The 12,680-nt window shown below is 40.7% G+C and overlaps 2 protein-coding genes across 7 annotated transcripts in view; one reads left to right on the forward strand and one right to left on the reverse strand.

Moving 5' to 3' along the window:
• The window catches only part of FLT1 (fms related receptor tyrosine kinase 1), a 115,610-nt gene extending 109,990 nt beyond the window's left edge, over window positions 1-5,620 (forward strand). Inside the window, exon 30 of the mRNA XM_054812701.1 lies at window positions 3,608-5,620. Coding sequence (XP_054668676.1) covers window positions 3,608-3,812 — 205 coding nt within the window. The 3' untranslated portion in view covers window positions 3,813-5,620. The remainder of the gene's footprint in view (window positions 1-3,607) is intronic.
• A 1,442-nt stretch (window positions 5,621-7,062) lies between these two features.
• The window catches only part of PAN3 (poly(A) specific ribonuclease subunit PAN3), an 81,974-nt gene continuing 76,356 nt past the window's right edge, over window positions 7,063-12,680 (reverse strand). For all 6 annotated transcript variants that reach the window (XM_054817746.1, XM_054819369.1, XM_054816873.1 and 3 more), the window contains one exon: window positions 7,063-10,010. In XM_054817746.1, coding sequence (XP_054673721.1) covers window positions 9,870-10,010 — 141 coding nt within the window. In that variant the 3' untranslated portion in view covers window positions 7,063-9,869. The remainder of the gene's footprint in view (window positions 10,011-12,680) is intronic.

Raw genomic sequence — 12,680 nt, forward strand, 5'->3', positions numbered from 1 at the left:
CAGTGCATCCCCACAAGTGCACCCAGGGTTTGTTTCAGAGGAAACTCATCTATTGACTCCGGGAGAGAGCCAATGCATGCACTGGTGCTTACTCAGCGTGACCAACCCAAAAGGAGGGCAGGGAGCCAGCCTACCTGGCAGTGGGGGGGTACCCCACTGACCCAGGCAAGTCCCCTCCCCTCAGGCTTCCAGTGCTGAGGAGGGAAAGACACTAATACGCAAAGCTCACCCTTGGTTTCACTCTAGGAAACAAGGATCACCCCAAACCCTGGGGAGCCCCTCAAGCCCAGGTGGTGGTCAGGAGCACCACAGAAATGGTTGCTGCATGTCATGGACTTCCTATTGGATGAAAACAAGTGATACTGTGAACAGCATAGACAGAGATAGGTCTTTCCTAAAGTAGGGCCTCAGGTAACAAGATCCCAATAGAAAGGCGTGGGGGCAGAGAAAAAGCAATCTTCTGAACTCTGCTCCTTTGCAAGTGGAAAGGATCCCAACTGCAAAACTCTTTTCTAGCTTTTCAGTATTGGTGAAAAAGCCCAACCCAAGCAAGCCAAAATCCTAAGGCTGGAGCAAACCTCTGAGTCAAAGCAAATTGCTAATCCAGAAAAATGGCTGTGAATTTCACCACTTGTGAGCTGGAACAAGCGGCACAGAGTCTAGTTGGAGGCCTGTAGCTAGTGGTGTAGCCCAGGGGTCAGTGGATGAGGGGACAGAGTGCACCCTCAGCAAGTTTGCTGATGATACTAAACTGGGAGGAGCAGCCAATACACCAGAAGGCTGCGCTGCCATTCAGTGAGACCTGGACAGGCTGGAGAGTTGGGTGGAAAGGAACCAAATGAAATTCAACAAGGGCAAGCGTAGGGTCCTGCACCTAGGGAGGAATAACCCCAGACACCAGTACAGGTTAGGGCTTGACCTGCTGGGAAGCAGCACTGCAGAGAAGAACCTGGGACTCCTGGTGGACAACAAGCTCTCCATGAGTCAGCAGTGTGCCCTCACAGCCAAGAAGGCCAATGGTATCCTGGGGTACATTAAGAAGAGCATGGCCAGCAGGTCAAGGGAGGTTATCCTCCTCCTCTACTCTGCCCTGGTGAGGCCACATCTGGAGTTCTGTGTCCAGTTCTGGGCCCCCCAGTTCAAGAAAGACGAGGAACTACTGGAGAGAGTCCAGCGGAGGGCTACAAGGATGATCAGGGGACTGGAGCATCTCTTGTGCGAGGAAAGGCTGAGAGAGCTGGGTCTGTTTAGCCTGGAGAAGACTGAGAGGGGATCTTATTAATGCTCATAAGGGCGGATGTGAAGAGGATGGGGCCAGACTCTTTTCAGTGGTGCCCAACGACAGGACAAAGGAAAATGGGCACAAACTGGAACACAGGGAGTTCCATCTCAACATGAGGAAAAACTGCTTCACTCTGAGGGTGACTGAGCACTGGGACAGGCTGCCCAGAGAGGTTGTGGAGTCTCCTTCTCTGGAGATATTCAAACCCCGCCTGGATGGGATCCTGTGCAACCTGCTCTGGGTGATCCTGCTCTAGCAGGGGGGTTGGACTAGATGATCTCCAGAGGTCCCTTCCAACCCCTACCACTCTGTGATTCTATGATCTCCAGAGCTGCAGCCAGCCTCTAACCTCGCTCCACTCAAATCTGTCAGGAAAGCAGTAGCTGTTTCCTCCAAGAAGTGATCCCAATTAAAAACCAAATAGAGTTTCTAATTTACATTCCCAGAGCAGACAGGAGGCAGTCCACAACTAGAGGAACTTTTACTGACTGTAAGCTCAGTCTGAAAATGAAGCCGAAGGATTTCTAAACTCCAGGGGCTGCCTCAAAGCTCTGTGGGAGCGTACAGCCAGGTACAGCAGTGCACCCAAGGCAAAATTAATCAATGCAGCTCTACTGGTATAAAGGTTTATTAATTAAAGTAGAAGCCAAGTCTAGCTCACAAGAAAATTCTCAAGATGCAAAAGCCTGATGATGAACAAAAGGATCAAAGCGTGATGATTTTAAGGCTCATAGCTTCGCATGCATGCTCCGCTTTTGCCAGCCCACTGCTCCCTAAGACTCACAATTACAACGTAAATCACAGAAGCATTTCTCTTTAAACCCATCACAAAGTCTATTGAGTCTGTGACTAACCTTGTCACATAGTTATGGAATTTATCCCAAGGCAATTACTTGTCCATCTGCCAACAGAAGCAATATAAAAATATGGGATGCATCTGCAATCCTCATCATGAGGGCTCCTCCTCATTAACTCCAACCATCTACAAACAAATGTAATGGGGTGGTCTTCTTGGGAGGACCCCCCAATTTCTGACAGTAGGACAGAAGACAGAGACCACACTCCTTAAAAAGCACACAGGCTTGTGAGTTAAAGATTCAGGAAGCTGTAGCATGTAAGAGAAATGGTTACTTCTCCATTTCCTAATCAAGAAAGGTCCTGTGCTACCAGTTCTGTACTTTACTTAAAGATGTAACAGTGCAAATTAAAATGAAAAGCAAAACCCTGGGCTCCAAAAGCCTCAACAGATGTTCTGACTTTCTTCTCTGGAATTCAGGACTAGGGCTGCCAACACTCCTGACCTTATAAATGGAAAGGGGTGGAGTGTCCATGAACTTATAAAAATACAGGGGAGGGAATCTAAATTTAGGCATTACAGTCCAACATATGTTTACATTAGGATTTCACATGTAATCAGTGATGGAAAATGCTCTGGCTTATCCTTTGTCTACAGATAAATCTTTGGTATCTAAGATCAATGGTGTGAAAATTCTCTTTGCCTTAACTTTCTTCATTATTGAAAGAGCCCTTTTAAGCACTGCGCGCTCTGAATACGGGTGAGAAAGCGCTGCAAGGCAAACAGTGTCTTTAAGAGTGGCTCAACTGAGAAGACACTAAACCTCTCTTGTAAAGGGCATCTTATAAAAGGCAGCCTATAGGATAACTGGTCATTTGTGGGACAGGAAAACTCTAATTCAAACCAGCAGTTCACGTCTGCTGCTGAGAGAAGCCTAAAAGAGGAGATACCCAGACCTTGTACCCTTTCTCACAAATATCAGCCATTTGTCTTAAAATTCATCCCAGCATTAGGCTTTGCGAACACCTAGTAGCTTTCTGCTTTTGCTCCGAGGCTTGAGACCTTTCATTACTTCACTCCTGCTCAAAACCCACCCAGTTCCCTCAGGAAGAACATTTAAGTGCAGGGACCCTCTGGGGATGCTCACCCCCGCAGCAGCAGCAATGTCAGACACTCCACACTACTTCACCCTGCAATGGTTTCACTCCCTAGCACCTGCCACAAATGAGCAATTACAGCTTAGGCTGAGCAATCAAGTACTCCCCTGTAAGCACCAAGTCTCTAATACTTAGGATGAACACAAGCACCTTAATAATGACATTCAGTCACAGCACTCCTGTTCAGAAGGGGACTCGAGGGGACACAGGAGGGCTCTTCCACTCTGCCATTGAGCGATCCCATCTGCATCAATGCCGTTCCCATCATGTGAGACCAACAAAGCTGCTGCTTGTGATGTGGCTTTGCTCAAGTCATTAAAACAAGCACCCATACATGTTAAATATGCTAACAGTGACGCTGCTCTGTTACAGCGTGAAAGGTGCCAGCAGGAGCAAGGAGTCGGTGCTTTCTGGGATAACCAAGCCAAGAAGCTTCTGCAGTTTCAGTTGCGACCAGCTCAGTGACTCCAAGCGAAGATACACGTATGGCAACATGGTGCTGGAGAAAGTGAAAGTGTGCCATTCTCCCCCTCCCGACTACAACTCTGTCATCCTTTATTCTCAGCCACCCATTTAAGTACTTCTAGACCAAGAATTAAATATGCATTTAATCCATAAAGGTTCTTCTGAAACACTGTCAGTTTAAAAACTTTGACCCAAATAATTGTAATTATCCTAAAATTTAAAAAGATATCATTGGCTTAATCTTAGTGATCTGCTTTTCTACAAACTGCAACAAGCATATACAAAATATAGCAAAATACTAATGCTTAGGCCTTGACTTTCCCAATGCTGAACACCAACAGCTGCCACTAAAATTGCCCAGTGCTTCTGAAAACCTGGATGGCCATCATCACAGAGAAAACCAGTTTGCTGTTTGGTCCCTAGCAGCAGGATGGTATTTTGTGCTCAGGTCACCCAGCCTCTGCTTAGCCCCAGGTGCAGCACCAGTATCCCAGTTGGGAGAAGCACTGGGAGCCCTCGGGAGCCCCTGTCAGGCACTGGAAAATAAAGGATTCTTCAAGAAGAGAGAAACAAACAAAAAAACCCAAACCACACTTCATGGTTTTTAGTAAAACCTCTACTATTGAGAAACTTGAGGGAAGGCTAATGCTCCGGGGAAGCTGAATTAGCTAGCTGGGGATGGGGCATCAAACGGGTCTTACTGCTTTGGGTGGCAAACGTGGTAAGGAGTCCTGCGAGGCAAGAATTTCAAACGCGTATTGCAATACGCAATTGGCAAGGAGAGAGGAGAACTTAGATCAGAGCCAGGGCTGCAACAGCAGCAAATACAGATCAATTTGGTTTGGACAAGCCTGCTGAAATCAAGTAAATGTTCTTGAAGTTTTGCACTTTGTCAATACGCCAACACACACACACTGGAACCAAACCACAAGCTAGATATATTAAAGCCAAGCTCTGTCCACGAAACCTTGTGGACCTTCTAACACTGCACTGATTATATTTTATTTATGGGAATCTGTCTGAAACGGCAGGATAGCTACTAAATTGCATAGACTTTAAATGAATTGATCACTAGAGACTTTGAAGATATTAGTCAGTAGCAATAAGACAACCTCCTTGGAAAGTTAGGGCAGCTTTTCTATGAAGACAGTTAAATTTCCAGGTTAGTTACCAATACACATGTACAGGAATAAAAAGGCATCATTCATTTCCAACAGACTTTTGTACAGCATCTCAGAAAGGGCATGAATGCTCTTTGTTCAAGAAGCGTAAAGATACACCATCCCCTTTCACCTTTGAAAGCAATGTTAAAATGAGTTGGCCATTTAACACAGTAGCCCTGACATCTTCTAAATCAACAACTACTGCCCAATCTCAGCTTCTTGTGATCCACAATAACTCAAGTGCTACATATAATATGGTTCTGACCTCTTAAAACTCAGCCTAGGAGCTGTGAATTTAACCCACTAACAGACTTAAAGGCAAATGTCCTTTTGTGTATTTACAAAGAAAAATGTTCTTGGATATTCAAGTAAAATAAACATGTAACACTACTTCTAAGCTAAATATCGATTCTAGAACTTCCTGGCCAAGAGATCATCACTTAAGTATCTATTGCACTGTCTCTTGCTGGTAAAGTATATTTGATTTTGATCAAAACAAAAGGAAAGTTTAAGAACTGTTTCCTATCTCTAATTGAGCAAAAATAGTTATGGGATGATGCATCTCAAAGGAAATGTTTGCACAATGTAAATATATAAATATGCTTTTTGTGCATAAATATTTAAGAAAACTGGACTACAGATTACTTTTATATGAACCCCCTAGGTTTCTTTGGATGTGAATAACTCCTATTTTATCTTGCATTTTCTGTCTTCATATAATGTATTTGACTGCTAAATTCATATAATAAAGTTTGCTTTTGAAAGAATCCGCAGAGTTCTGCCAAACTAGTCAATCCAGTGTCAAAGACTGCTGCAGCAGATGACTCGGCATCAGGCAGCACGGACACATCTGGCAAACAATCCATCCCCGTGGGCCAGTTTTGTGATCAAGGGAGAATATGGAATAACGGCACAGGAGGCACACTTTCTCACACAGCAAAGCAGACTTAGTGATGGACACTCATACTGCTCCCTGTGTGAGCGACATCCCCTAGATTCAGCGTAAGGAGCGCTTACTGTTGTCTAGAGGCAAAAATTCAACTCTGCCTCTGGGAGAGGCAAGGTTTCATGATGGGGGAAGACAAAGTGGCCCATTGACAAACATCCATTCAACTGCTCCCCATGCCCGGTTACCTCTGCAGCTAGAAGATCTGGTACAGACAAAAGCACAGCAAACAGAGCTAAGGTGTCCCCAGTGAAGCCCATTCTGAACCAACTGTGACATGAGTTAGCACCTTAGGCCTGGTAGATGCTTTCTCTTCCTCGGAGAATCTCCACATCCTCACCCCATCCATCAGAAGCTGGGGGTGCTGCCTCCACAGAGATGTGCCGTCAAGTGCTCTCTGCTATACAGCATTTTATAATCTAAGGGGATGTCTTACGTGCAGATAAACTACACACAAGTGCTGGAAGGAAGCGGAGATGAAGAGATGAAGAGATGAAGCTTTCTCGGGGGAGGGGGGCGGGCAGAACGTAACAGGATCATCCACTGTCGCAGGAGTTGTGTAGCTGTTGCTGCACATTACCATGAAGGAAACCAGAGACTCCATAAGTGCATCAATCAAGCTCGCTGCAGCTTACATAATAAAATTCCTAAATCACTGCAATTTAAGGGATAATGATTCCATGTTAAATGTATGCAGGGGGTATTGACAATTTCACATGTATTGCACGAAATTTCACATTACACAAGCATGGCCAGGATGGGATGGGTATAGGAGATTTTACCCCACCAGTAAGTCATCTCATCTTTGCTGGTTAACAATACAGAAAAATAATTCTGGGAAATGAAGCTGTCATCACTCCACATGCAAATTGTTAGAGAAATTAATACACTTTGTTATTAGGCAAAAAAGCTCAAACACAAAAGTAAGGGTACATTAACAGAGTTTTCAAGATTAGGGCTTGTCTAGTAAAAGCAGACCTGATCCGACAGAAGCAGGTAAGACTTGGGAGTTAAGAAAATGTGTATTAGTATAATCCCAGTCAAAAACATCTATAAGTTTCAGGACACCTGATATGTGTAAGTGACAAGCACTACATGAACTTTGTGACTCATGCTTGTTTAAACTCTGCATTGCAGACATAGTGAATACAAAATAAATATGAGAGAATGAAATACAATTCCAGTACCAAAGTCGAAAAGCCCTGTATCCAACTTCAGAACTTCACACTGTCAAAAATAAGGCCACGTTATTTCTGGTATTCTTTATTAAAAATACTGCTGTACACATGAAGAATGAAAACAGGATTAAAGATGAGTAACACATATTGGGATCATGACATTTAGAACTTAACATACTGGTGCTTTTTAGGGGAAGCAGTTGACACCTGAATTACTGAAACAAGGGCAAATCAAAAATACATAGGTACCCTCAACAAAATATTTACAATATAGTAAATACAGCAACAGAATTTGAAACAGTTACAAAAATTAAAATGACCAACATCAAATGATTTCAAAGGTTGTCCCTTCTGTGCTTTTAGCTGTAAAAAATAGGAAGGTCAGAATTAAATTTCCCATCTGGGAGGGCACATCCTGGTGGCTGCTCTTTTTAAATACAGATACACAGTTCTTCCTATGAATGGATCAAACTACAACTTTAGGACAACCTTCTACATGGAATTAAAATGGGGTAGAAGGGCTCTCCCCAAAAAAACACCCAAGCTGAACTTCAGACTGTTCAAATCATTCCCAAATACAGACCAAATGAAATAAATAGAAAACAAAGCTCAACTTTTATTTTATGTATTACCTGACACCAAATATTTTCTGGCTGACATTATGTATGAAAACTTATTAGCTGTCTACCTTTTTATTTTTAAACCAAGTCCTGAGGTTACTAGGGGCTGAAGCAAACTGACATTATGCAAATACACACAGGTTTGCAATTTAGACATGTCTTGCAGAGGGTGGTTTGCTGGTCTAAAAAGGATGAGAATTCAAGCCCTATTTTACCCCTGCCTTACACTTTCACAAAATATTGGTCCACAAATTAAATTTTCAAAGGTTCCCAAACCCCACAACTCAACAGATGATCCCCTTTCATTTTCAAAGAAAACAATACTGGAAAAAACCTCAGCCCGCTTATAAATTAAGCATTTCATATTTCTTCTAGAATACAAGTACTTCTTTTTTGTACAAAAGAATTACAATATGATTTGTCAAAAAACATATAAAAGACAGCTGCTCTTCCTCAAATACATGAGCTAATGATAAAAGACTGTTTTGCATGTTCACTTTTCAAAGTTCCTGTTCCTTTTATATTAAAAAGAACATTCTGGCAACTGTTATCGTTTGAATATTAAACATTATGTTCCTTTTAAAATTCATTCGATCAAATGCAACAATAATCGATTTTTAAACTCAACAACTGATGCTACCTAATGTGGATTCAACCACATTTTCTAAAATGTGTAAAGCATGTCCCTAGTCTTCAAAGCTTTCGATGTGAAGAGAGTTGCTTTTTTCTTGATGCAAGTCTCAAGGCGGAGAATCATTTTAAAGCTTATAAAAGTGGACAGAGAAATATTAAAAACTTCTCTGAAAACTACAAATATTGAGAATTATTAAAATTGATGTCAGTAACATCAGTTGCAAGTGCTTAGAGTCTGTCCTGACCTTTTGAGTTTCCACATTTTCTTCATGGTGAGCACCCAGTGCTATTAAAACATTCAGTGCTGGGAAAGGATAGATACAGTCTTCACTACTGCTTTAAGAAAGGAAATTCCTACATATTTGGCAGTCTTCAGTATCAAAGTGTAGGTGTTTAACTAGAAATCCCATGAATACCCAAGTTTGGAGACAACTGCATGTCCAAATATTAGAAAGGTAATTGAGGAGGAAAATTCCAGACTTTTGAGACTGAATTACTTCAGGAATATTCATGTGTTGAGTATTATCAAAAGTAATATTACTTTGGGCTAAGCAGTGACTGCAAAGGCACAGCAGATCATTATCCCTCCAGATTCAGGCTGTAAAACTCGAAAACCTCTTGATGCCAGACAACTGCTGTGTTTAGTTAATCTTCTTTTAACAGTGTCTTTGTATCTGTATCCAGTGTAGCGTACCATAATAAAGCTGTGGTTCAAAGAACAGAACTTTATACAAAAATTATACTGTAAATAACCTAAAGTAATACACTCCTGAAACTTCAGGCATTTAAACAATTTCTTTAAAAAAAATCTATTAAAAAAATTGCATAAATGTAAATGCTTCTGACTAGCAGGAAAACGTACAAACAGTTTTTAAAAGGCGCTGGTTGTGTTTAGAGCAAGGTTGATATGCTCCTTAAATTATAGATGTTTCCCATTACGCTATTTTCGTCACTTTGCTTAGACAAAGTTTAAATCAAATGACAGGGGACTTACTTTCCTTTTTTTGTCAATTCACCGATACTTCGCTTGACTGTTTTTTAAAAGTTTCGTCTTCTCACATTTCTTTGAGCTAACAGTGGGTGGCATACAGAGCTTGCATACAACACACTTTTACAGAGGTTACGAACTAAACGGTCATTAATACAACACAATTTCTATTAAATTATTTACCTGGTCCTTTATGCTATTCTGGGTGCAAATAATATCAAAAATGAATAAATTTTGCTATATCCTCAGTGACAAAAATGTATCCCAGAAATGTCCTTGCAAAGAGTTTCCCTTAAGTATACAATGTGGCAAAACTTCAGAGATCAGAAAAGTCTTAAAAAAATTAAAATTAGTGCATATACAAGTGGAAAAAATAAAAGCAGGAACATCATGCACCTGATGTGTTCCTTAATCTAAAATAAATTCTTCACAGATAAAGCCTCCAATGGCAGCCTTAGCTCTAGGATAAGTGAAACATTCTTCCCTTCAAGTAACAGTGTACCTGACTGAAGTGCAAGCAGCTTTGCTCATCTCCTGTTTGTTTCCCAAATGTGAAATGAGATGACAACAACAATTCAGCTGTAGTGCAATTTGCTATTGGTTAAGTTCCTCAGCAATGTCCTGCATGCTTTCAGCAAATACTACAACTGACCATTTGCGGCTGCAATCAGTTCTTGAAAAGTATTTTCAAAGCAGCGTTTTAAATCGCTGTAAGTTACCACAAGTACACTCTTCTCATCTCTGGAAATGAGGCTTATTTTTTCTGGCACACCAGCATCTAACTGTAACAAGAATGCAAAAGATAAAATAAAAGAAGTGTGAAAGAAATGGCAAAACATTTCCCCAATAACAAAAGCAATCAATTTCTTGGCAAGTACATTGTTGTGGTGCGATTCAGATCCTTCCTTTCTGTGGTGTTAGCACATTTGAGCTGCACCACAACAATGTACTTGCCAAGAAATCGAGACATTTTGGTCTTAACCTGATGGACATTCCAGACCCTTGGACTAGGTTACCATTGTTTTCTTCCTTTTCCATAAAGCTAATAATCCTGCAATGCTATCTTACCCTGTGTAGAAAGCCTAGCATGATTTCCATATAGCTCCTGATGAACAAACCCACGTTTGACATTACATTTGCACATAAGATCCACAAGCCTCCACACAGGGTATGTAAATTACTTCTTGCCCACTCTAAAATGAAATAATGGATGGACCAGCCCCAGGTAGTTTGAAAACCAGTAAAAACCCAAACCTCATGTTTTTGGCAGTACTGGAAACAAACTAGTTCCTAAGATGTATGGTACATTTCTTCCATTAATAAAAAAAACCCCAAACCAACTAGTTATAATCCATAAACAAATAGATAAATTGAGGTTAAAGATTAGAGTCTGTTCCATGTTTGTTTTCATGTTTTGTTCTGACTTCTCAAATTCAATATTAAAAATTTGTTATGTTACACTATGTACTTTACAGATGTACCACTAAATCCTAATTTGGAACAGAGGAATATCCTACTTCACATGCTGAAGTCCCTTCCAAAACTCTATCTGATGTTCTCCTCACTTTGCAAGAAATGTTCATCAACGGAGAATTGTCAGACTCTTACAACACAAAACTTTTGTAGCTCTGTTTTAGTCGATGTATTGATATTTTCAAATACTTGACACTACAAACTTTCTTGTTCTAACACAAAAGGTGGGGCAGAGACAAGTGGAATATGACGCTATTGAGACGATCTTTGGAAATACAACCCCAGCAAGATTAAAAAAAATGTATTATAACACACTGAACAGCAGCAGAACAGTTACACTTGTCACTGAGATGTTCCACTAGCTGCTGTCTGGAGCAACACAGCAATTTAGAAATTTCTTGCATTTGTCTTAAAATAATGTTCTGAGCATCACCTTAAAAGCTGGAACCTCCCAAATTTAAAGTTCATGCTTTGTGAATAGCTTCAGAAGGATGAAAGCAAGCCAATTAGCTTTAATTCTTATAGAGCAGGATAAAACCATCAGTCTCTTCCAACATCCATTACAAAATATTACCACGATTAAGGTGTTTGCAAAATATTGTCTACTGTTCCTATTAGCATCATTCAAGAAATAAGTGAATTACCTTACTGAATTTAGGATATGGAAGATCTGTATTAAGAAAGCCACACAGCTAACTAGAGACATCGATATTTATGGCTTGCTTTCTCTCCTCCTGTGGAGGCATAAATCACTATCTCAGCTGAAAAGATCCCCAAAACACCACACTGAAGATAATTTTTTGTTTTTTTAAAACAATAGGCTAATTTTCATTCAAAAGGAATGTTTTTGGAGTGTTGCAGGAAAGCCCAAATAACCACTTCTACTAACGCATGCTACAGTTTCAGAAGTGGTTTTTTAGAGTGTATTTCCAAAGTAGAGTTCTGTAAGCCTTACATTTTGTGTGTGCTGAGCCCACAACCACAGAAGAGAAGAGCCTCTGTTTAAACAAGTAAGCCATGAACATTTATAGAACAAGGCATTCTTTGACACCATCTCTTACCTGACCTATGAATTCAGGACTGTCCCCTCTTGCTACAGTACTGTACGGGTCACTGCTTTCAAATCATGATGGCATTTCACTGCCTATTTGAGTATCAACATGCTTTCTTTTTGATTTAGCCTCAATCCCTTTAATGTCCTTTTTAAAGTGATTACAGACACCAATCAGAAAGATAAAAAGGAGGTTAAAGAAATGCACAGCAGTGGTCTAATAGGAGATTAAAAGCCTTGACAATTTAGAAAGAGATTTAACTGTAGTTAAGTCAGCTGTTACATGTCAAAGGATCTGAATATATTTCATTTTTTTCTGGAAGAGAAAGTTGGCTATCCTAATCCTAGAAAAGAAAATACTAGCCACTCAAACTGTATATTGTCAGTGTCTGCATCACCATTCTCTATGGGGTGAGTGGAATGACAAGCAGCTACAAAAAAAAAAAAGGAAATAGCATCATCTCATTCTCCTATGAATTACTGAAGTTTGGCAAAACAATGTAAAAAAAAATAATCAGCTTGTACTTTTTTTAATTTATGGAGCAAGACAAGTTCTATGACTACTGAAGATCTTGTGGTCCCTCGCACATCTCCCACTATTAATCAAGAGACTGCTCAGGTAAAATTTTGCTAGTGGTGCAGCTCCTGGAAAACTGCAAATAGCTTTGTTAAATCGACCTTGGAAAATGAAGGGCTGGAGAGGCTAGGAAAGTTATCAGAAGTGGACTTAACATTTTAAGTCACAGAAATTTTCCATCACTGTCCTAGATGGTAAGGATTTTGCACAAATTTCTATTGCAGCTCCCCTCCTGATATGCTCTCCTGTCTCCTACTCTGGCCAGCACAGTTTAGGAATGGATCCTCTTGCCTTATGACCATCCTTTGTGATAACTGTATCAGCAGAAACCTCCCCCAGTTAAAGGGGTTT

The sequence above is a fragment of the Grus americana genome, chromosome 1 (assembly GCF_028858705.1).
Source record: "Grus americana isolate bGruAme1 chromosome 1, bGruAme1.mat, whole genome shotgun sequence".
In the NCBI taxonomy this organism is placed as follows: domain Eukaryota; kingdom Metazoa; phylum Chordata; class Aves; order Gruiformes; family Gruidae; genus Grus; species Grus americana.